This window comes from Hyperoodon ampullatus, assembly GCF_949752795.1.
Source record: "Hyperoodon ampullatus genome assembly, chromosome: 11".
Taxonomy (NCBI): Eukaryota; Metazoa; Chordata; class Mammalia; order Artiodactyla; family Ziphiidae; genus Hyperoodon; species Hyperoodon ampullatus.
In genome coordinates, this window is record NC_136924.1 from 41734672 (window position 1) to 41759675 (window position 25004).

The 25004-nt window shown below is 56.3% G+C and overlaps 1 protein-coding gene across 1 annotated transcript; it reads left to right on the forward strand.

Moving 5' to 3' along the window:
* Positions 1-2193: 2193 nt before the first annotated feature.
* TTC38 (tetratricopeptide repeat domain 38) lies at positions 2194-24932 on the forward strand (the record flags this gene model as incomplete). The annotated part of the gene is made up of 14 exons (XM_079714433.1): positions 2194-2226; positions 3252-3329; positions 5735-5816; positions 7187-7358; positions 8200-8373; positions 9647-9722; positions 13130-13249; positions 16077-16136; positions 16984-17022; positions 19019-19100; positions 20869-21034; positions 22154-22313; positions 22535-22608; positions 24792-24932. The coding sequence occupies 14 exons, from the start codon at positions 2194-2196 to the stop codon at positions 24883-24885; spliced, it is 1410 nt and encodes a 469-aa protein (XP_079570559.1). The 3' UTR covers positions 24886-24932.
* Positions 24933-25004: the final 72 nt, after the last annotated feature.

Here is a 25004-nt window from a genome sequence, read left to right on the forward strand (position 1 = left end):
ATTCTGTCAATTTTTGCTTCCTGTATTTTGGGACTCTGTTTATTAGGTAGATACACATTTGTGGTTATATCTTCCTGATGAATTGCCCCTAGATGTCGTTATCTCTGGTGATAATCTTTGTTTTGAAGTTTCCTTTACCTGGTATTAAAATAGCCACATTTTATGTCAATTATATCTCAATAAAACTGGGGGGGGGGAATGAAGTAAAATAAAATAGACAAACTAGCCTTCTTATGCTTACTGCCTATGGGCATATGTTTTTTCATTCATTTACTTTCAACTTATTCATGTCTTTATGTTTAAAGTGGTCTTTTATAGGCAACATTTAATAGAGTTTTACTCTTTTATCCACTCAGTCAATCTCTGCCTTTTAATTGAGTACTTAGACCATCAACATTTAATGTAATTACTGTCACCATTTCATGTAATTATTGATATGGTTGGATTTAGGTCTATCACCTAATTATTTGTTTTCTTATTATACCTTATTATCTCTGATTTTTTTTTTACCTTTCATTCCCCATTAATTCATTTAGCATTAGTCATTTCACACATGTTTCTCAAGCACCTACTACATACCAGGCATTTTTCTAGGCATCAGCCCCAGGCCCAGTTCTCAAGGAGCTTCCATTGTAATGGGGGTGAGAGACAATCAAAAATAACCCAGGCATGATATAACATGTATAATTTTGAGTGTGATAAATGATATGAAGAAAAATAAGGCAGGTTAAGAGATAAGACATGAGGATGAGATAGGGGAGTCAAGGAAGGCCTTTTGGAGGAGGCACCATCTGAGCCGGCAGATCAGCAAGAAATGAGGGAGCAAGGCTCACAAAAAGCTAGGGAGCGGCAGAACTAGCACAGGGAACTGTACGTTCAAATGCGTGGAGGCAGGAACGAGAGAGAAGGTTAGTAGTGGGGCTGGAGTGAGCAGAGAGGAGAGAAAGTGGTAGAAGATGCCGTTGGAAAGATGGCTGATGACCAGAGCAAGCTTAGCCTCAGAGCCCACGATCATACATTTGAATTTTATCTCAAGTGGGTTGGGAAGTCTTTGGAGGGTTTTGAGCAGGGAAGGGCCCTGATCTGATTTCCAGTTGGGAAGCATCCTTCTGTTGTGAGGGAGATAGACTGTAGGTGGGCAGGAATGAAAGGAGACAGGCCAGTTAAGTGGGGTCCAGGGAAATCAAAGGGACAGGCCTGACTGCTGGAAGAACATTCGGTATGCAAGTGAGCTGGTCCTGACTCAGTTTAGGGTTAGTGATGGTGGAGGTGGTGAGCAGTGGGGAATTCAGAAGAGATGCACTTGTTAATGGACTGGCTGTCAGAGGACTGACTACATGATTTTCAGGGCGCTGTGAAAAATGAAAATGTGGGGACGTTGTTCAAAAACTGTTAAGGATTTCAAGATGGCAACAGCTGAGCTTTCCACCAAGCACGGGGCCCTTCTAAGTGTGAGGCCCTGTACGACTGTCCAGGTTGCACACCCATGGCCACACCCAGGGCTTGCCTACCACAGCCCCTGATCCCACTGGTTGCTCAAAGCTGCTGCCACCAGCCAACACCAGCTTCCAGGCCCAGGCCCTGCAGGGGCATAGGTCTAGGGGCCTCCAGAAGGCCCTGCTACTTGCAGGCGTGAGGGCAAGGGGAGGGAAAATGTCACCTCACATTTTTTTGGTCTCAAAGACACTCTCCCTACCCGCCACTCCAACCTCTGCCCTGGAGAGGGTGCAGGGCAAGGCCCGACCACAGGTCAAAATGACCTCTGTGAATGTGTTGACGCACGCGCGGCTGCCGAGTGGGACTCTTAGAGCCTGAAAGTGACCGCTGTCCCAGGGCTCCTCTGCCTCCCAGGGGACTCTGCAGTCCCCTCCCAGAGGGTCCCCAAAGGGAGGAACTTCCCGGCCCGCCCTCTGGCCCTTCCGCCCCAGGCTCCCTGTCTGATGGGGGAGGCGGGGGCGCACACCAAAGCTGCTCGCCTCGAGCTGACTCGAGTTCCCGCAGCCCCGGAGAAAGGAGCCGGAGGGGTCCGCCCGGGGGACCCGGCCCGGAGAGGTGGGTGTGTCCGAAGCGGACCAGTGAGCGAGCGGAGAGCGGGGGCCGCCCCGCCTCGCCCCCGGGCCTCGACTCCCCGCCTGCAATCCGGAAGCCCGCGGCGGCGCGCGCAGCCCGCGCCCCCGACACCGACCCAGCACTATGGCCGCGACCGCGCCCCTGCGCGACTGCCAGGTATGCGGAGGCCGCCCCCGCCCGGGTCCCCCGCGGCCCCACGACCCCGGGGGTGGCGGGGGTCAGCCCTGCCAGGGGTCCGACGGGGACACGGCCCCCGAGAGACGGGCACGCGTCCGAGGCGCACGGAAGGGACCAGAGGACCCTACTGTGACCCCCGCCTCCGGAATATCTGCGGAGCGGGGCCCCGCCCCGCGGAGACCCCAGGTCCTCCTAAAAAGCTTAGCCCCTTAACGCCGGCGCGACACAGCGGGGACGCTGGGCGTTAGTGAGGGTCTCCCACGGGACCCGTGGGGGCAGGAAGCCTGGGCCCATTTTGCACTTGAGGAAGGGGCGTTCAGAGGAGCGAGGGGACCTGCGCACAGCCACTCCGAGGAGCCGCCCGCTGGGCTGGCCGGAGTAAAGGTCATTTCTCCATACCGGGGAGTCGCCTGTCTGTGCGCCCCTGGCAAGACACCGAGACAGCGATTACAGTGAACAGTTCAGTTAGTTGGAGATGTTTCCTGAAGGTTTGAACTATCTGGTAAAATGGGGAGATGAGAGGAATTGTTTTGGTGGTTGGCACCTTGCCAGCCAGGTGGCAGGACCACCCTCCTGGTTTTGACCTCCAGCACTAGCCCTTCTTCTGCCCTGGCAGACCTCCCTGCGGCCTGATCGGGGATTCCTCCTTACTGAGCGTCTGCTCCCTGGCAGACACTTTACAGTCACCCCACGTATCCTCCAGAGCCCCATTTCACAGAGGGGCCAGACAGGGGTCAGAGGGAGGACCTTGCCTGAGGGCACTCAGCTGCTTAGAGGCCCCTGGGATTTGCATCAGGATCTGTCCCCCCCAGGGCTCAGCTCTCTCTACACGGCATCATCTATGAAATCTGGGAGTCTGTGCCTGCCCCACAGGGATGGGTCTTATGGGAGCCCATACCTGCAGGATGATAGGCATTAGCATCTTCGGTGCTTGGGGGTTGGGGTTCGTGTGTGTGTTTGTTTGGAGGGCTACATGGAATAAGACCCCTTCTTGCTGTGTGTAGGCTTGGAAGGATGCCGGGCTCCCTCTCTCAACCCCAAGCAACGAGGCCTGCAGGCTGTTTGATGCCACCCTGACCCAGGTATGCCCGTGGAGAGAAGTGGTGGCCCCTTCTGTAACGGTCCAGAGGGCGGTTTCTTAAATTGGTGAATGGTTTTTATTTTCATGAAAACATTTTTTTGGGTGCATCTTACAGCTGCATTTATTCGTGCCGCAAGTAAATGGTACTTCCACACGTGCACAGTGATGTTCTAGCTCCAGCTAACACAGCTTGCTTAAGTTTACAGCCAAACTGCCTGTCAGCTGATGTGCTCTCCAAGTAAAGCTGGTCAGTGATGACGTGAGCAGGCACGGGACTCGAAGCTTTCAAAACTTACATCTTTATCCTGATTCTATAAGCAATGCAGCCCGTTAACCCCATTCCTGCCCAAATCTCCTGGTAAACTTGAGTATATGAGGGCTTCCCGGGGACCTGAACGTTCTTCATAATGCTTTGAAGCATGCTTGCACAGGACCAATGGCTCAGGTCGCTCCAAAGCCCCACAGTCGATGTCTCAGCAAGTGATGGATGCTTTTTAAACTGCATGCAGACTTGAGAAATCGACTGCAACAGAATCCATGTACCTGTACCCCCAGGGCGTGGGAACAGTTCTGCCTGCCCAGGGCATGGCTGAGAGGTCCCCCAGGTGGCAGGCGTTAGCCTGTGAGGGTGCTGAGGGTTTGGTGTGGGGCTCCTCCATTTAAGGCATGGGGCCCCTCTCCTGGGGCTAATCTGTGAATATACTGCTCCCACCTATGGCTGTTCTAAGACCTTCCACCGTATTACCAGTCATTTCTAACACCAGTGAAGGAGCCTATAGTCTTAGAACTAGGGGAGTCTCAGAGGTAAGGTCCAAATACTTTGCTTGACAGGTGGGGAAACTGAGGTCCAGAGAGCTGAGCTGACTTTTGCAGTGAGTTAGAGCGGCAGGATGCACCTAGGTCTAGACACACTGATGGAAAACTAGAGCTGGGCTTTTTCAAGGGCGGTGAAATCGCTACCTACTGATTCTGTCCATGCAGCATAAGGGCCAGGGAAGCCTCTAGAAACGTAAGGGCCATACAAGAAACAACTGGTGAAATGCCGTCAGCTTGCCAAGGACCTCCGCTGTGTGCATTTGAGCTCTTTGTCTATTTGTCCCCTTCCCGCAACTTTTGGCCTCTGCAGAGCACAGTTTGTTGCAGGGAAAGTTCCCCAGTGCAGCGGCAGCCACCCCACCTCTCTCCCCGCCCCTGCTGTGCGTCTGCGTCTCTGTGGCAACTCCCTTGTGTCTTGTTAAAATACATGTGCTAATTCTGTGTAGATGTAAGTTGGACAACTGATAGGGCACATTCTAAAATCTAATGCATTATAATGGTTTTAGGATTTTTAAAAATTAAGACCTGGGCCAGGTATTTTTCATTTAAAATGTGTTTGCTGGGACTTCCCTGGTGGTCCAGTGATTAAGAATCTGTCTTGCAATGCAGGAGACGCTGGTTCAATCCCTGGTCGGGGAACTAAGATCCCACATGCCACAGGGCAAAAAAGCCCACGCGCCACAACAAGAGAGAAGCCCACCTGCCACAATGAAATAAATATCCCGCGTGCCACGACTAAGACCCGACACAGACAAAAAATAAATAAATATTAAAAAAAAAAATTAGGGCTTCCCTGGTGGCGCAGTGGTTGAGAGTCCGCCTGCCGATGCAGGGGACACGGGTTCGTGCCCTGGTCTGGGAGGATCCCACATGCCGCGGAGCGGCTGGGCCCGTGAGCCATGGCCGCTGAGCCTGCGCGTCCGGAGCCTGTGCTCCGCAATGGGAGAGGCCACAACAGTGAGAGGCCCGCGTACCGCACAAAAAAAAAAAAAAAAAAATTAGGGGCTTCCCTGGTGGCCTAGTGGTTGAGAATCCCACACGCAGCAATGAAGACCCAACGCAGCCAAAAATAAATAAAATAAATAAATTTATTTAAAAAAATTAGGCATTAAAAAAAGACTAGAAACAAATACACCAAATTGTCAAAAATGATAATGAGATGAGATTAAGGATATTTTTGATCTTTTGGCTTTCATGCCTCTTCCTTTCTATAATGAATGTTTACTGTGATTCTTTTTTAAAGGAATGAATAGGAAGTAGCAAGGTTCCTATTTTGGTACCCAATGTCAAGGCCCCTCTTGGGGCTGACGAGGCCGACACTGTGGGCAGGTCACCTGTCAGGAAGAACCTTCCTTTAGATGTTTCTTTTTTGGAAATGGTGGCCTCACCAGCCCTAGAAAATGTGCCTTGAGTTCCTTGTATTCAGTCTCTTCATATGAAATCAACCCAGTTATGTTTTCTTTGAGCTAAGGTCCAGAAAATACCAGTGTTCTAGAAAGAAAAAAAAAAATCAAGGTTTTGAAACAAATCTTCATTTACATGAACTAAAAACTCCCTGGGGACAGCTTTGTTTAACCTTTTAAATTTCAGTACGTAAAATGGACCAATGACCAGAGCCTTGGTGGCATTGAGGGCTGCCTGTCAAAGCTCAAAGCAGCAGATCCGACCTTCGGTGAGTGATGCTTTCCCTGTGTTGAGAAGCCCCGTTTCACGAGTCCAGCCCCTCACTGTTTCCCTGACTGCAGGACTCAGCTGGGTTGGGGAGGGCAGGGCTGGTGGCAGTGACCAGGTTGGGAGGGAGGGAAGGTGATAGCCACCACTGTGCTTGGAGTACCAGCTGCTCCGTAAAGATGCCAGGTTCCATAGAAGGTGTCTTTCAAATGTTCTCCTTAACCGTACGTCAATTGTGCAGGGAAGACACTGATCCCATTTCTCACATGAGGAAACTGAGATTCAGAGAGAGTAGAGAGTAAGAAATATACCCAAAGCCACCCAGCTGGTAGTTGGGGCACTGGGATCAGACAAGTTTGTCTCAGTCCAAAGTCTGGACCCCTCGGAACACAAGAAGTGGCCACTGCAGCCTCTCTGGGCACTAGCGAGGCCAACCCCACAGCAGCTGTGACCGGGAGGGCCGACCTGGTGACAGAGGCTGCCATCACAGGCAAGCCATGTGTGTGGCAGGCACACGGACGGGGTCAGCCCAGTGCATTCTGGAACCCCAGGAGGGTGGCCCAGTGTGGGTGAGGTTCTGGGCTGGGCAGAAGGGCTGAGGACAGGAGGGCATCAGGGACCCCCACTGTGGCCAGGTCCCACTGAGGGCACGGGGCGCAGAATAGGGGATGAAGGGAGCTGTCACGGGAGCCAGTGTCCAGGCGTGGCCTCAGGTTCTCCGAGCAGACCCTGGCCCCAGGTCAGAAGCAGGGGCCACATGGGTGGTCCTGGCACTGTGGTTGGGTCCTAGATCCCAAGCGTGGGCCAAGGACTGAATTCCAAACGCCAGCGGATACCCTTCCTCTGTCAAGGTGGGGGCTGGGAAGCCCAGGTAAGACCTGGGGGCCAGCACACCTGCCAGCAAGGGTGCTACAAGGGCCACAAGGCGCACCCCCATCTTCCTCGGCCCCCAAGCTCTCAGCCAATGAGAGCAGCCAAGACAGGATCATGGTTTCTGTCCTCTGGGGACCGGCCCCCCAGGAGTCCCCCCCTGGGGACCAGCATCTACCGGGTGGCCCTTGGGAGGCCCTGTGCTGGTGGTAGTGACAGTAGCAGCTGAGAGGGAAGCAAGCGGGGCTCCAGAGGAGCCCATAGGCAGCCCCTAACCAGTTCATCTGGTGAGGGGGCGCAGGTGCTCCACACGTTGGCACTCCCCAGAATGCCCTCCATGAGCCTGGTGAGGAGTTGAGTTCTGGACTGGCGGTGGGGACACACCCTAGCGGCCACCTGGCTTGCCCCTCCTGGGACGTTGGGTGTTTATTTCACATGCGGGGCTGGGCTGGGCTGGGTGGGACCATCCGAATCACCAGCTATTTTCCCACCTTCCGCCAGCCCTGGGCCACGCCATCGCTAATGGCCTCATTCTCATTGGCACCGGAAGCTCCGTGAGGCTGGACAAAGAGCTGGACCTGGCTGTGAAGACGATGGTGGAGATTTCCAAAACTCAGCCCCTGACGCAGCGGGAACGGCTGCACGTGTCTGCAGTAGAGACCTTTGCCAAGGGGTGAGGGGCCTCCCTGGGCCAGGGGCTGGTGCTCCGAGGCCACACTGGGTGATGCCACGGGCCGCCCCCACGCCATGCGGAGGGGGCCTCGGGGGGATTCTCACCCTGACTCCCGTGCCCGCCTGATTGAGAATCGCATCCTGCCTGCTGCTGTGTCCTCAGCTGACTGCTGAATGAGGACGTGGTTGGTTAGGACTCCCAGGTTAGCATGCAAAGCAACTTACTGTGTTTCGTTAAATAAATTGGTTATTATTTTCATTACAAAAATAGTAGGACCACAGTACAGAAATAGGTAAGAGATAGGAGAAAGAAGAAAACCCTCGCCCTTATGCTCCTGGCCCTCACACACCTGTGAGCATCTGTCATTCCCACGGCTGTCTGTCCCCCTGTGTGTGGGAGTCCTGACCCTGTTGCCTGCCCCCAGGACAGCCCCTGTGTCTGCTTGGGCAGGAGAGATGCCCGCAGAGCTGGGTGACCTGAGCTGATGCTACAGGCGTTCTGAAGCAGTGACAGAGTTCTGTCCTGGTGTTCCTGGCAAGTGGGTACGGATGTCAGCAGAGGGGTGGAATTCCACCTCTCAGGCTTCCTGCAGCTGGTTCACGGTCTCAGGTGAAATTGTCTTTGGTAACTTGTTAAACTAGTTTTTTTTTTTCTTGAATTAGAGAGTAAAACTTCCCACTGAAGCTTTTCAATTTTCTGAGCCACAACCTAACGTAGAAACTTACATGTATCTTTTAACCAGTTCAGTTCAGGCTGTGACACTGGCAGGAAATTAAGCCTTTTCCACTCCTCGTGTGTGAACTGTGTTCAGTGTTGCTGAGAAACTTCTCTTGGCTTCCAGGAACCTTCCAAAAGCCTGTGAGCTGTGGGAACAGATTCTCCAGGACTACCCGACAGACATGTTGGCCCTGAAATTTTCCCACGATGCCTATTTTTACCTGGGCTACCAGGAACAGATGAGAGATTCTGTGGCTCGAATTTATCCCTTCTGGACACCCGACATCCCCCTTAGCAGGTAGCTGCCAGCTGGAAATCACATCGTTTCTGTTTCTTAGTCTCTCTCCTCTGCCCTAAAAACATGGCAACTCTCCTGGCCCTGCCCTAAAACTAGTGAGACTACTGTTGTTATTTCCTAGTTCTTTATAGTGAAAAGGTGGGACTTCCCTGATGATCCAGTGGTTGGAACGTCACGCTTCCCTTGCAGGGGGTGTGGGTTCAGCCCCTGGTTGGGGAACTAAGATCCTGCAAGCCGCGAAGCTTGGCCAAAAAAAAAAAAAAAAAAGGTGAAAAGGCTTCACGTCTTCATTTGATCTTTATCCCGTCCTGGGAATGAGGTAGTACTATTATGCATCAGTCAGCACAAGATAATTTTTGCCGCAGTAACAAACATCCTCTAGATCTTTTTCTCCGAAGCTTATTACAGCAAAGGTTAGTTTCTCATTGTCCATCATAGGAGAGCTGAGGCTCCACACCCCTGCCACTGTTGCCCTCCAGGATCCCAGCTGATGAAGTAACTGCTCTCGGGATACACCAGCTGCTAAGAGGGAAAAGAGCTCTCCTGGGGGACTCACAATGGCATTAGTGCTCAGAGTGAAGGGTGTGCCCTGCAGCTCCCGAGTCACTGGTCAAATCCAGTCACCCACTCACAGGGGGTCAGGAAGTGCAACTCTACTTTGGGCTGGGAGGAGAGGGAGGCCTGGATTAACCATGAACAGCCCTAGGGACCACCACACATGATCACCTCCGTTGCATTTTAGTCATAGGATTGTTGTGAAGGTCAAGTGGACTAATAGATTGAAGAGCTGTATTAGTCAGGGTTCTCCAGAGAACAGAACCAATAGGATGTGTATATCTGTATCTATATCTATACTATTTACATATATATATGGAGCAGGGTTGGGTGTATGGGGGGGAAGGTATTTGTTTTAAGGAACTGGCTCCTGTGACTGTGGGGACTGGCAAGTCTGAAATCACTCCAGTCTCTGCCTTTCTCTCCACATGACTGTCTGTCCTTTGTGTGTGTGTCCATGTGTGCCTGTGTCCAAACCTTCCTCCTTCTCCTTTCTCTTATAAGGACATCAGTCATTGGATATAGGGCCCACCCTAATCCAGGATGACCTCATCTTAACTTGAGCTTGATGATGATCTGCAAAGACTCTAATTCCAAGTTAGGGCATATGTTTAAACGTACCATTTTGGGGGAGACACAGTTTGACCGACATGGGTCATGTTGTGGGTTGAACGGTTCTAGTGCACTTTTAAAAAAAATAATTTTCTTCTGTTTTCAGCTACGTGAAAGGCATCTATTCTTTTGGACTGATGGAAACCAACTTCTACGATCGGGCAGAAAAGCTCGCCAAAGAAGTAAGTGGCCCCTTCCTGAGATGCCTGAGCCCTTGTGAAGTGGGGTCAGGTGGAGGAGAGCACGCCAGGCACGCTGCACCCCACCTACTCAGGACCTCGTTTCCTACCAGGAGGGCTCATGTTAACAGATAGGGCAGCTCCCTCCCCTTTTCCCCACCCTGGGTTTGCAAAACCGCCTTGCTCAGCAAACTCCCCACCCAGGCCATGAAGGCGAATGAGGCCCAGGGAGGTTCTGTCCACCCCTCTTGCTTAGGGTCACACAGAGTGGCAGCTCTGCATGCCCCCAGCTCCGTGTCTCCAGGGCCCACAGTTTGCGCTGCTGGACCCAGACTTTGTAGGTGGGGAAGCAAGTATCAGCGTTACTTCTCCCAGCTGGGACCTCACGTTTCTAAGTGTCACTGACTTCACCAAGCCTCCAGGAGCTGACAGATGAGTGATGAGTGAGGCTTGTCGCCGAAAATTCAATGAACTATCAAGTTAAGAAAAAACAAAAAAAAAAAAGGGAATTTTATTCAAGCCAAGCTGAGGATTGTAACCCAGGAAGCAGATTCTCAGAAAGTTCTGAGAACTGTTCAGCCTGTTAGAACTCAAAGGTACAGTCATACAGTCATCTGCCTTTTGGAGACAAAGGATCGTACATCAAAATGACATCCTGATATTTTACGTAGAGGTCACCAAGGATACATAGTCCGGATAAGCACAGACAAAGCAAGCAGTGAGTCACCATGACCCCCTGCAGAGCTGGGAAGCACACGTTCTTTTAAGAACTTACGTTACTGGCATCAGAAAAAAGGGAAGAATTGACCTTTACAGTCCAGCAGGTACTCCCATCTTTGAGGTGCACTGGTGCATGTGTAACACACGTGCACACTGCACATGAGGGAGGGAGGGAGGAGGCTCCAACAAGCCCAGAGAGAGAACTTGATGTTCAATTTTTCTTGTCCTGCCTTAAGATATAAATTTTATTTCATCAGACTGCTTCCAGTGGGCCCTGACTTGGCGTTGGGGTCCTGCTGGCCAGCCCTTCTCTTAAGCACTGCCCCCATCCGGAGAGAGCAGCGGCCAAGGGTACAGAACAGGGTGGGATGCTAAGCGCTTCCTGCCGGCCCGGGCCCCTCCTTCCCTGCTGGTGGAGATGGGCTGGCTGGCACCGTGGACGTCCCTCGCTTGCAGGCCCGGGAGCCTCAGCATCTCTGGCTCTCAGAGGCCCTCTCCAGCTCCTCCTCTCGCGGGAGTGGAAACAGTCCCAGGGAGGGGCCGCCACGCACAAGGGGGTGACAACCACTCCTGTGCCTGGCTCAGGGCTGGCACTCAGTGTACACGCCGCTCCTGTCAGCTCGATCCTCTGCAGTGGGGCATTGAACTCTTCATTGCCCAGAGGAGGGCGACCAGGCCCAGAGAGGCCAAGGCCATGGCCATACAGCTCACAGAAGGCAGAGCCACAGTCCCCCAGGCCACCTGAGCACAGTCCTTCATGCTGCCTGGACAGACCTGCTCCCCAGCACCCAGCCAGGGCTCTCCCCCCAAGTCTTTGCCCTAGTTGGCTCCCAGCACCCCTCCCTGGGAGACAGCCGGCACCCTCCGGGGGCCCACAGGGCCTGTGGGGTCTCTGATGACCACTCTACTTATAGAATAGAGCCCAGATTTGACAGTAGGATGGGGTCTGTGCCTTAGCCCTGAGTCAGGCCGCCGAGGGGCACAGGGAGCTTCACGGCAATCTTGGCTCCACAGCCTGGGTGACCAGGCGCCATCATCCAGGGGGTCAGCTGTAGGAAGGTTGCCCTGGAGACCTTGGCAGCTGGACCCTCCCATTGGGTGCCGTCTATGTGGGCACCTGAGGGCTGGCAGGATGGTTCAAGAAGTCAGAGAGTGACCAAAAGGTGCAGGTTCACACCCGCCAGCAGCAGGAAGCGGTGGCACGGGGTGCCCCCCTCTGCTCCCTTCACGCCCCTTCTCCTTCAGGCACCCACACTCTGACCCCAGCACCAGCCCACCACAGATGGTTACTGGGCAAGGCCAGGCTTCTAGGAGAGTGAGGGTGGGCTGCACAGGCTCCACTGGAGTCTGGAGAGGCCTCACAGTAGTGACGCGTGGGCCTTGTCTGCAGGCTGAACGCCCAGGGCAGGAAGAGCAAAGGGCAGCTGTCGGGGAAGGAGAGCGGCAGCCAGAGTTCAGGGTCATGGAGCACTTGATAGACTGAGACTTAGGGCGGAGGCGGGTGGGCCGGGTGCTGGGAGCAAAGTCTGGGGGCAGGCAGGGCCGGATTGCTCTGGCCTTGTAGGCTCTGTCCCAGGGAACCTTGGGAGGGAGACGGTCAGGAACCCCTCAGCGAGGGGTGGGGAGCTTAATCCTAGCAGGGGGATGAGAGCGGCCCTGCTGCCCCGAGCCTCTGCCTTCCACAGCGTGCTTAGCAGGTCCCTTCAGCCTGCTCAGCTGTGCCCCTGGGGTCTCCTGAAGGGTCCTGGTCCTGCAGGGCTCTGCCCTGGGCTACCCATCGTTCCCTACAGATGTGACCTTTCTCTGTGTCCCCACGTGGACTGGTTGGGCCCATGCAAGTCAGGGCTGCAGCAGGGAGGTGGGGCTTGCTGGGGACCACCTGCCAGCATAGACCCCACAGCAGGTGCCAGGCCAGGGGTGAAGGTACTGGGCCTTCCCAATTCTGCTTCTGTGAAAGGCGTGGGCGCCTGAGGTGGCAGGGCTGGGGGGACCCCGTGATCAGGTGTGGAGGACCTGGGCTCGTGTGGATGGTCCACAGGCCCATGGTGAGCCTCGGCTTACTGCTCTGTGCCAGGATCAGTAGGCGCTCAGTAACCATGAGCTAAACTACCTGCCGTGAGATGGGAGTCGGACCTCGTGTCCCACCTGCCATGTCGTCACTGTCAAGTCCAACAGTCATCGGAGCAGCTCTTGTTGTTACTAGCAGTGATACCAGAACGAGCCCGGAAAGCCACACATGTGGTCCTTGCATGTGTGCTAGTCGGGAGGGGCAGCCGAGAGCCCCTGGAGCACACACACTCAGTGTCCACTGGCCTCCGCGGCAGTTGCGAGAGGAAGGCGGCCTTAAGTCTCACCACAGGGGAAACTGGGCAGTGACTCAGCTGTATGCAGGGGGCTGGGGGCCAGGGGCTTGGATGAGCCCCTGCTTTGGAGAGACCCCAGTGCCACCCAACTGTGTGGGCCCGGGCAAGTCACTTAGCCTCTCTGAACCTCAGTTTCCTCATGTGTGAAATGGGCAGTGATACCCTCTCTGGCAGCATCTGGTGTTTGGTCAACGGGCTGGTCTTTGGGGTCGTTATTTTGAGGCAGAGCCCCTGCACAGCTTGGGGATGCCTTGTCACCGGGCAGCCTGACTCACCCACGTTATCTCGACTTGTCCCCCACCCGACCCCCACACCCCCGCCACGTAGGCTTTATCTGTTAACCCGACGGACGCGTGGTCGGTGCACACCATCGCCCATATTCATGAGATGAAAGCAGAGGTCCAGGATGGATTGGAGTTCATGCAGCGCTCAGAAACCCACTGGAAGGTACGATTCCTGTCCGTCCACCTGCCTGGAAAATTCTGTTTGTTCCCCCAAGTTAAGCCAGGGATTAACAGATGGAGTTACAAGGCGTGGCTTAGTTCTGGGGAAAACTCATCTTCCACTTGGAGGCATTTCTGTCAAGCAACCGAATCCCCTGGGAACCCCACAGCTCCCCAACATCTGCTGATGTTTTGAAGGTGTTTCTAGAATTGGCTGTGGCCTGAGGTTGTAGAAGGAATGGATAAGAAAGGGGAAACGAGAGCCCACCAGGGGTGAGAACTGTGAGCTCACTGGCCAGCAGACTCGACACAGACCCCAGAACCAGAGAGCATCCTCAGGGAGCACGTGGTGCAGCCAGGGGTTGACGGGAGGGATGACGGCCCAGCCACTGTCGGTGGGGCTGGTGTGCGGGGTCAGGGCCCTGGTGAGGCAGCAGCGTGGATGCCATCCAGACCCCTCAAGCCCTTCCAGACCCTTTCCTGGGGCCTTAACACCCAGGGGCCTCCCTGCTCCCACCCCCGGCGCCTGCCTGCGCCCAGCCGCTGTGGCCCTCCCTCTGCACGCACCTGTTGTCCTTGAGTTTGTCTCTGGCATGCAGCCTGGCTACCTGTCCAGGTGCGGTCTGCTGCCCTGCCCTTCTCTGTGCTATGGTGGGCTTCCCAGGGCACCGCCAACCACGACAGTGAGTCTCTGCCAGGGCCTGGCACCGGGCAGCAGATGCTCAGTGATTGAGCAAACCACAGAGAGACCAGGAACCAGGCAGGGAACAGGGGACTGGCATGGTCACCTCAGTTCCTCCCAGCAGGTCCCTGGCCTAGGACAGGCCAGCAAGAAGTAATTTACAAGAAGGCAGATTCCTGGCTTCTCCAAGAGGGGTATTAAGTAGAGCAGGCGAACTGGTGTAAGAGAACCTTTGAGAACTATAACCTCATTAGATTCATACTCAGATCTTTCTTTTTTCTTCGGCTGCTTTGGGTCTTTGTTGCTGCGCACGGGCTTTCCTTAGTTGCAGCAAGCAGGGGCCACTCTTCGTTGCGGTGCCCGGGCTTCTCATTGCGGTGGATTCTCTTGTTGCAGAGCACAGGCTCCAGGCGCGCGGGCTTCAGTAGTTGTGGCTCACAGGCCCAGTAGTTGTGGCTCGCGGGCTCCAGACGTGCAGGCTCAGTAGTTGTGGCTCACGGGCTTAGTTGCTCCGCGGCATGTGGGATCTTCCCAGTCCAGGGATGGAAACCGCGTCCCCTGCATTGGCAGGCAGATTCTCAACCACTGTGCCACCAGGGAAGCCCCCAGATCTTTTTAAGGATCCCTGAACGCTGGGCACGAGCTAGGCCCTGGGTGGGGGTGGGGGTACAGTGTGGGTCGAACCCTTGTCCTCAGGCTCCCCGGCAGGTGCTGAGTCTGGGTGGAGGGAGCGCAGAGTTGCCGTGTCCTCTGAGGGGCAGGCCGTGGAGGCCTGGCCAGGGCCAGGTCATTTGTATTCCACTTACTTCCTGCTCCCAGACTCCGATTTTCCTGGGCCTGGGTGCTTGAGGCCTGGCTCCACCCCAGGATGAGAACGCGATCCCTTTGAGCCTCGGTTTCCTTACCTGAAAACCTGCTGTTGCAACAACTGTGAAGCCCTTGTCCCGAAGGAGTCCCCATCGGTGTTAGTCCGACTGTAATAGGCAGCCCGAGGTGGCTGGGGCCATCTCCAACAGGCGCTCGTCCCCTGATGCCTGCATACGTCCCTGCAGTGGCTCCTGCCAGCCTCTGGCCTGGCTGCACAGCCCTGGGGTGGACGATGTAGCCTGGGGCTCCCTTTCCTCCTCCTCCAGCACCTGCCCCAGGCATTTGGCTGTGGCTCAGTCCATTCTCCAGTCACTGCGCCAGGCTGTGCCCCACCCTGGGGACCCCACTGAGAGTCCCACCCAGACCTCTCTGTCCTCAAAAAGCCTGTCAAGTGGAGCGAGCAGTTACCTAGCAGCGCATGACCGCACCATGCCAGGGGCATTCTTGGGAATGTGGAAACCCAGAGGAGACATCCCACCCAACTGGGCTTGAGGGAGAAACAGTCAGGGAAGGCTTCCTGGAGGAGGCAACGTATGAGCTGAGTATTGCAGGGCGAGTAGGTATTTGCTAGGCAGAGGACAGGGAGATGTAGGATCGGCTTAAGCAAAGGCGCCAAGGCCTACAGTGGCCTGTAAGGGAGGGGGGAGTTGGGTGGGTTGGCACCCTCAAATACAGGTGCCAGGTAGACGTGGGCCGTGGGAGGCATCGTCAGTTCCTTTCCAGGGGATGGGAGGTGGTATGCAGGCAGAGAAGGAAGTGTCAGCCGCAGCCCCGTAGGCTAGTGTTCATGGTAGGGCCAAAAGCGTACCAGCTGCAGCCGTCTAGATGTCACCCCATTCCCCTTATTCTGTGGGCTCTGACAGGACCTGCAGGGAGTTTGGCCCTGGGCTCACTGATCCGTAGGGTTTTACTGGATGCATTGCACTGTTTGGATGCAGTGGGCCCCTGCAGCCATTTGGATAGACTTATTCATTTTCTCCACTCCACACCTAAGGAAGGTGAGGCTTTGGTTCTCCTGCCTTCTCGCTCTGGGGCTAAGATGCCAGCCTACCTCAGCCTCAGCATCCTCAGAAAATTCAGGCACACCACTCACCGAGGCTCAGAGCCAAAGGAGAAGATGGGGCATGGACTCACCGGCACAGGCCGGCCAGGGCGGGTACCTGAGAAGTGTTTCCTGCATTCAGAGCTGTGGCGCTCTGCATTGGCACAAAACAACAGCTGCTTCCCCCCTCCCCCCAACAGGCTGTCAGATTTTTCTCTCATTCTCTCGTTCTTTCCCCAGGACTCTGATATGCTTGCTTGTCATAATTATTGGCACTGGGCTTTATATCTGATTGAAAAGGTAAGATGACCGGCTGTCTTATCCTATAAAGATGTCCAAGGAAAGAAGTATTTTTCTACCTTTTGCTATACTTTGTATCCTGTGGAGGAGTACGGTGTGATTGCACATTTCAGTGGTGTCCTGATGCAACAGAGCATTCATGTTTTCAAATAGCTTTTCAGGCTTAAACTACTTTAGGTACTTTGCACCGTCTGGACTTGGAAATCATGTGTATTGTGTGCCATTTGTGGAGACAGGGTAGCCCGAGCGCCTGCCGCTGTAGTGGACTGCTAGGCTCCCACCTCACGGATGTAGCTGAATGAACCATGAGACCCTCCGAATGCTTTGCCCCAGTGGCAATGAGGGTGTGGGGACACCTTGACCCCAGTGATTCCACCACTGGGTCCCATTTATAAGGGTTTGTCTTACAGTTTATCGTAGAGAAAATCTAGAAGCTCCCTAAATGTCCAAAGAGAAATGCTTGGAAGGCGAGGACCCTGTAATCACAGGCAGAATGCAGTGATACAGTGTCTCCAAGAAAGCAGTGAACCCAACTGAATGGGCAGTAAGGAAAATAAAGGGAAAAACAATCCTAGAAGAAACACATGAAAAAGCTGGCAGCCGCTTGACAAGAGCTTCATAGGAAGAATAATGCTTTCGCAGAAAGGGCTCCCTTAGCAGCAGCAGCTGCTGCTGTGTCTTCTACACGGGGGAGCGAAGGGCTGGGGCAGAGGTGGGTTCCTCTCCTCCCATCCTGAGACCCACCACGGCTGTGAGGCGGGGGCTTTGTCAAGGCCATTTGCAATTCATGTCTCAGCATCACATTTCACCTCCTCCACGTGTTAATCCGGGAACTTCATTTTTCCAGGGCGAATACGAGGCCGCATTGACCATTTATGATGACCACGTAAGTCCACGCTTGCACCCGATTTGGTTTACTGCAGCGATTTACCCTTCAGTCTCTAACAGATCTTTGAGCCAATCAGTATTACCCCAGCCAGACCCACAGCTGGAGCAAGAGCACAGCTCCTGTGTAAGACCTCACGGCATTGATTCTCTCGCAGAGCGGTGTCGAAACCCGGAATGGGATTTGACTCTGTTTGCCCATGGGCGTTGGTAGATTGCACATCTCATTTGGTCATCTCTGAAATCTCAGGCTTCCCTCCAGTCATTTTATTATTTTATTTTATTTTATTTTTAAATGTATTTCTATGTTCTTTTTAAAAAGAAATTTATTTATTTATTTATTTATGGCTGCGTTGGATCTTCGTTGCTGCACGCAGGCTTTCTCTAGTTGTGAGAGCAGGGGCTACTCTTCCTTGCGGTGCACAGGCTTTTCATTGTGATGGCTTCTCTTTGTTGCAGAGTATGGGCTCTAGGCGCTCGGGCTTCCGTAGCTGTGGCTCACAGGCTCCGTAGTTGTGGCCCGCGGGCTCTAGAGCTCAGGCCTAGTAGTTGTGGCGCATGGGCTTAGTTGCTCCCGGCATGTCGGATCTTCCCAGACCAGAGCTCGAACCCATGTCGCCTGCATTGGCAGGCGGATTCTTAACCACTGCGCCACCAGCGAAGTCCCCCTCCAGTCATTTTAGATTGCTTTTCTTTGGTTAAAAACATTGATCTGCCCATAGGAGTTTGTTTTTTTTTTTTTTTTTTTTTTGGCTGAGCCGCGCAGCTTGCAGCACCTTGGTTCCCTGACCAGAGATTGAACCCAGGCCATGGCAGTGAAAGCGCCCAACCCTAGACCACTAGATCATAAGGAACTCCCAGGAATTTTTTTTTTTTATTACAGACTTTTTTTTTTTTTTTTTTAATATTTGGCTGCATTGGGTCTTCGTTGTTGTGTGCGGGCTTTCTCTAGTTGCAGCGAGTGGGGGCTACTCTTCATTGCGGTGCGCGGGCTTCTCATTGCGGTGGCTTCTCTTGTTGCAGAGCATGGGCTCTAGGCACGTGGGCTTCAGTAGTTGTGCCACGTGGGCTCAGTTGTTGTGGCTCACGGGCTCTAGAGCGCAGGCTCAGTAGTTGTGGTACATGGGCTTAGTTGCTCCGCGGCATGTGGGATCTTCCCGGACCAGGGATCGAACCCATGTCCCCTGCATTGGCAGGTGGATTCTTAACCACTGAGCCACCAGGGAAGCCCCCCAGGAATTCTTTTTTCTGTAGTAAAATATACATACCATATTTTACCGTTTTAATCAGTTTTGAGTGTACGCTTCTGTAGCATTAAGTATATTCACGTGGTTGTGCAGCCATCACCACCATCCATTTCTGGAACTTTTTCATCTTTCCAAACTGAAACTCCTGGCCTACTAAACACTAACTCCCTATTCCCCCTCCCTCCACCCCCTAGGTATGTTTAAGAGGGGAAAAAAAGCCTAACTTGCAACTGCTGGGGACCCCACCATGGGCTTAATAGCAGAGCCTGGGGTCACAAAAATGCTTGTAATTTGAGGATCTAAACCCCAGAGAAAAACACTCAGTAAAGTTTCCTATAAATCATCCTCTCGAGTTGTCGGGATTTCGTAGTAAAGAGTGAAGGGTGACAAGAGCTGTGTGCCGTGAGATGTAGACCAGCTGAATGTGGAATCGTGGTCAGGCGAGATGATTCTCTGCCATCATAGTCCAGGGCTGGGGGCAGGAGGTGACAGGTACCAGGGCCCGGCAGGTGCTCCCCCAGGTGCCAGTGCGGTGGGCTCTTTCTCAAGTCTGTCCAGTGTCCCTTGGGCAGCTGGAGCGGTCCAGGCCCTTGGAGAGGGGAATGGCCCTGAGAGTTGGGGTGGAGGGGACACTGGTGGTAGCTCCTGTTGGCTGAGGGCTGGCTCTGCCCAGGCCCTACACACAGCCCAGATGGGTGGACTCTGGCCGTCCCTGCAGCCCCTCATCCCCTCTGTGCCCTTGTCTTCCAGATCCTCCCCAGCCTGCGGGTCAGCGGGGCAATGCTGGACGTGGTGGACAGCTGCTCCATGCTCTACCGGCTGCAGATGGAAGGTACCCGGTCTGGCCTTCTCCTCTGGCTCTTCTCCTCCCACCCGAGGGGATGGTGCCACGGCCTGGGCTCAGGCCGGCAGGAGCTCATTAGCGAGTTTCTCCAGGGCCCACTCCTGGTCCTGGGTCGGTGCGGCTTCAGGTACCAGCTCTGCGGCTGCCTTCCAGCTGGCCTGAGGCCAGTGGGCCAGGCCACTGCTGCCCTTTCTCCCAGTTCCCTCCGCTCCTCGGTGTGCAGGCCTCAGGCTCCGAATCCTGCTGGCACCTGCCGTTCCCACAGCCTGCCTGCCAGGCCTGCACGGCACGGGTGGTGCCTGGCCACCTGTCTTTGGGTGCCACCTCAGTTTCTCAACTCCCTAGGATTTCAGAGGGAGGGTTTTCCCAACAGTGTCATGCAGTGCTCTTCAGGGAGCCTGGATGGGGTTGCCCATAGCCCTGAGGGCTACGGAAGGCTTATGGCCAACCACTGGGGTACCAGATAGCTCTCCCCTCTCCCCCAGGCTCATCAGAGCCAAACCTGTACCCACTGTAGGTCCTGGGTCAGTGGGGATGAAGCCCGGGCAGGACTGGCTGTTTCCGGGGGCTCTGGGAAGGCTTCCTAGAGGAGGTGAAATGTGAGCCATGGAAGGGAACGTAGGGTTTTGCCGGGTGGCGACAGGACAGGATGTTACAGGTGGGAAGCAGCCTATCTGAAGCCCCCAGGACCCAGAAGCCAGTGGCCTGTCATGGGGATGAGTGACGGAGTGTGGGGTCCGTGCGCTCAGAGGAGCAGAGGAGGCTGAGAGCCGGGGAGGGAGGGGAAGAGTGTGGCTTTCATCTGGGTCTGCGGGGAGCCCGCGGGGCAGGGCTGGCCGGGCTCTGTCCAGCAGGGGGGCTGAGCCAGGGGGGGCCGGGCTGGAGGCCGGGGCATCCGTGAGGAGCTGGGAGAACAGTGAGGGGCTCTCACAGCCGTCCAGGGGATAAGGCCGGGACACTGGAACCCAGGCTGGTGGAGGCCTGTGTCTCTGTCCAGCCAAAACCATCCGGAACTCGGTGGAGAGGGGAGGGGCCTGGGGGCAGTTGAGTCCTGTTGACCCTTCGCCTGTGGAGGCGCAGCCTGGGCCCCCCTGAATTCGCCTGAGGAGGGGCCCGGCCTGGAGGCTGGGAGGCACGGTGTGGGTGCCTCGGGGCCGGTGGAGGGAAGAGGAAGGCCGCTTGCTCCCTCAGCATGCAGAGTGGAAACTTCAGAGGTGCGTCCAACTGACAGGCGGAGAAACGGAAGTCAAGGGCAACAACAAGGTCACGGGAGGAGCCCGCTAGGAGCAGTAGGAAAACTCGGGTAAAACTTGCAGGCGCGGGGAGGGACAGGAGGCGGGAGGCGGTGGTGGAGAGTGGGGCAGCGGAGGGACTGTCCAGAGCCGGAGATCCAGACCCAGAGGCGGAAGGATGCTTTTCATGAATTCCACTGTGCTGTGCTGTGTCAGGTGCCTGCCCAGTGAGAACCAGGGGAAGGATTTTTAAAGTGGTTTGGGGTTTGTCAAAGGGTCCAGAGACCTCATTTAATACCCTTCCATAGCTTTTTTTTTTTTTTTAATTTGCTTTCTACCTTACCCATCTGCCGCTTTTATGATTAAACAAAGTTAATATAAACCGGCCCCCAAAGCCTAAGCCTGAGGCCAGACACCACCTGCCGGCGTCACCCAGCCTCGTCACCTGGAGCCACCCGTGGGTGCCAGAGGCCCGTGTGCACAGCGCTCGTGTCAGGCCTGCGGGTGTCCTCCCGTGTCCCCAGGGGCGTCTGTGGGTGAGCGGTGGCAAGATGTCCTGTCTGTGACCCAGAAGCACAGCCGAGACCACATCCTGCTCTTCAACGATGTACACTTGCTGATGGCGTCCCTGGGCGCTGGGGACTCCCGGACCACGCAGGAACTGCTGACCACCCTGCGGGATGCCAGCGAGTACGTGGAGGGCCCGGAGCCACCAGGGTGTCCCCCACCCTGCTGAGAGGGCCCTGGGGGGCTGGAGGCCCCACTGGTGGGTACAGCTGCACAGACACCCTTGGAGGGCTGCTCGCAGGTGTGCGCCTCCTGGGTGTTTGTCCCCGTAGGTGTGCATCCCCCGCAATTGTGTGCCCCCAGGTGTCCAATCCCCACCCCCCGCCTGGGCGTGCGTCCCCGCGGGGTGTGCCCTGCGAGGGTATAGATGGCTCCCCCAGGACACAGAGCAGCCTCTCCATCCCCTAGGCCTCAATGGCAGTGTCACGCGCAGGGGATGCGGCGAAGCCCTGGAACCAGAGAGACCCGCCGCTTACAGGGCCTCAGCTCTCTGACGTGAGCCTGTGTCCTCATCTGCTGGGACAGGCTGGTAGGAGAGTGAGGGGCAGTGACGTGATGACACACACCCAGCACAGTTCCTGAGCCGGTCCCAATCACAGCGGGGGCCAGGGAGAGTCCAGGGAAGCGGGCTGTGCACCGCACAGGCCACCAAGGAGGTGGCCAGCCCTCGTCTCCTGCCTGTAGGGCTAGAGCTGTGGGACCCACGAGCCCTGGTGGTTTGTCCCGGGCGCCTGGGGGAGGGTAGCCACCCACGGCCTCTTGCCCTGCCCCTCCTCCCAGGGCTGAACTGCATGAACTGCGGGCTTTGGCTGGGGACGTAGCTTCAGGCCCCCAGCCCTCACGACCCAGATCAACCACCACCTGAGGGCAACGGGAAGACAAAGCCTGCCACAGCTGTTCACTCCGGGGGCCGGCGCCAACTCCAGTGCCAGCCTTTACCTGCATTGCCCTGCGAGGGCGGCACTGCTACTCCCACTTTACAGATGAGCAAACCGAGGCCAGGCGTGGGGCATCTGCCCAAGGCCACGTCGCAGTTGAACTGAGTTTAGAGCCCAGTTCTCTCCCCTCCCTGGCGGCTTGTCCTCTGTCAGGTCACCTGATCAAAGCACCTACTGTGTCAGGCATGGAGCCAGGGATGCCGGGCTGAGGAGGAGACAGCCCCCACCTCAGGCGCCAGAGTCGGGGTGGGGGGCGCAGCACGAGGCCCTGCAGGACTCTGAGGGCACCCTCTCGGGCTGGCAGGTCCCCAGGGGAGAACTACCAGCACCTCCTGGCCCGCGACGTGGGGCTGCCCTTGTGCCAGGCCCTGGTGGAGGCCCAGAGCGGGAACCCCGACGGTGTGGTGGAACTGCTCCTGCCCATCCGCTACCGGATTGTCCAGATCGGAGGCAGCAACGCCCAGGTGAGGCAGCAGCTGCAGCGCGAGGGCCAGTCCGGGAGCCCCTGTGCCCCACAGCCTCTGTCTCTGCGGTGTTGGCGCCCACAGTGTGGGAGAGTCCTTGTCGTTCACACCCCCCAGTAAGCTTGTCCCTGAGAACAGGCCAGCCTGCAGTGGGGAGGGGGCAGGCGTCCCTATCCCTCATCCCACGTCACAGAGCCTCACGTGCCCACTTGACCTTTCAGAGAGACGTCTTCAACCAGTTACTGATTCACGCAGCCTTAAACTGCTCGTCCGGCATCCACAAGAACGTGGCCCGGTGAGTTCCTCATTCTGGTCCCAAAGCCCAGCTGGGAAGGACCCCGAGCACAGCCCCCTCTCACTCGGGGGTCTCCCCACAGGCTTCCAGGTGCCCAGAGGCTCCCATCTCCTTTGGCCCGAGGTGGTGCCCACCTCTGAGGCAGAGATGCGAGGCTACGGGGGTGCCTGGTTCTCCCCCTGTGAGCGTCTTCAACTTGACCAAAGGATCTGACCACCCCCACCCCCAGGCCCACCCTCCTGCCCTCCTAGCCCACTCCTCATTTCTGGCCACAGTGAGCTACAGTTACCCTTTCAGGCTCCTGGGCCTTTGCACGTGCCACACCCTCTGCCTGGGACATCCTTTCTTCTCTTGCACCTGCCGACACCTACTGATCCTTTGGGTCTCAGCTCACATTCTCCTACCTGTGCTGGGTGCCGGGGGCGGGGAGGGGAGTGGTGGGCAGGAGACCCAGGCCCAGGCTGCGTGGAGCTTACCTCTCCTGTGGGAACTGACACGAGGCAACCAATCCCACAAATATGTGTAAAACTGCCACGAGGGCGGGCGTATTGCCCAAGACGCTGTGATGAGTGGGCGGGGGTCGGGAGGGAGGGTGCCTGGTGCAGGTGACATTCTCAGGGAGGCCTGAAACCAAGCGAGTTTAACCAGGCCAGGGGTGATCTGGTTAGGAGGAGGGGTGTGGCTGGAGGATTGGGGGTGTCAGGGTAGGGGCACCCCAAGAAGAAAGCTCTACCCGTGAAGCCAGCCATCGCCAGCAGCCTTCACTGTCCCACACCCCATTCACCTCGACCTGCACCAGCCCCTATGCTTCTGGGGGAAGAAGTGACCCCCCCATCCTTAGGCCCTCCTGAAATGCCGAGGGGAAAGAGGGGAGCCAAGGGGTGCCGGGTGGGCAGAAGGGGTGTCATGAGGCCCAGTGAAGCTGCCGCTGCAAGTCCAGGCTGCACTGTGGGGCCCAGGAGACCCTTGCTGGGCGCTCGAGGTTAGAGGTCAGGTGGAAAGCGCCAGTGTCCAAGCACAGGCACGGGCGGCCCACGGTGGGCAGGGCCCAGCTGCCCCGATGACCGTTCCAAAGTGAGCAGTGCAAGTGCTGGTGAAACAGGTGTGGACGCTGTGTCACACCTGAGTCTGGATGGACACGCTAGAAATGGTCAAACCCTGGAGCGCCCTGGACACGTGCCCCTTGCTGTCCCCCTCTGTGGCCACGTGCAAAACCGCACGCATTTCTCTAGTGGTGGAGCCGCTTGGGGAGCTCCAGGCCTGGTGTGGCACCTCTGGCAGCTGGGCAGGGAGGGTGGGGCCCTTTGGACAGAGAGGAGGGTGCAGGCTTGAGCGGGGGAGCTGGGGCCAGCACATGGGTGGGGTGACGAGGTCCACGCTGGGGGGCGGGGGGCGCAGTAGGGTGTCTGCCCCTGGGAGTGCCAGGGGAGCCTGCTGCTGTCGGGGTGACGCACGCCCCCTCCTGGTGCCCTCCTGCCATCCTCACACGGCTCAGCTCCCCTCCTGTCCAAGGTGGAAACCCTTGGCTCCCTGCCATGGTGTCCCTGCCCCAAGTGCCAGGCCCCGGCCCCTTAGCCGCACCCTCAGCACACAGAATCGCTGTTGTCAGTTGTTTGGGGTCTTTGCCTTAAATGATTCTCTCTTTGTTGAAAGTTCGATTTTTCCCACACCATCTCTTCTGCCACTCGCTTTCCTGGAACATCCTCAGGTGTGGCTCTCCCTCCCATCCCCACAGTCGTGCTCTACCCTCTGGTCCCAGCATTCCGTATGGCGGGAGGATGGGCCCCAAGTTCCTGGGGCAGACGAGGCCATGGGGATGTGCTCACCCTGAAGTTTTCTGCCCTCGGGCATCGCTGGGAGCGTCGTCAGGATGCTCTTTGAACACCGGATGTCCTGGGCCAGTGTGAGTACACGGGGCTCTGGAGTCCACGCTTTCTCATCCTCACATCTCCGCCCACCTTCCCTCTGGTCCCCACCCCTGGCATCCTGCCTCTGGGCCTTTGTCCCTCTAGTCCCCTCTGCCGTGATGCCGTCCCCTCCCTCCACCACTTGGGAAGGGGAACATCTTGCTCTCTGCCACTTCGGCCCCAGCCTGTGCTGCCTGTGTCCTGCCTTGGGGTGGAGGGACCATCCGCCCCCCACATTCTAGGAGGTTCCAACACAGAGCCTGTCTGTTTCCCCAGGAGCCTTCTGATGGAGCGAGACGCCTTGAAGCCCAACTCCCCGCTGACTGCGAGGCTCATCCGCAGGGCGGCCGCCGTCCACCTCCTGCAGTGAGCCGGCCTGGCCGCCTGCCCCGCGGAGCCTCCCCGGCCATCAGACCATCTGCCACACTGTCTTCGCAGGGTTACAAGTAGCTGGAGCCTGTTGATTAGGCCTATAAAGCGTGAAGCCCT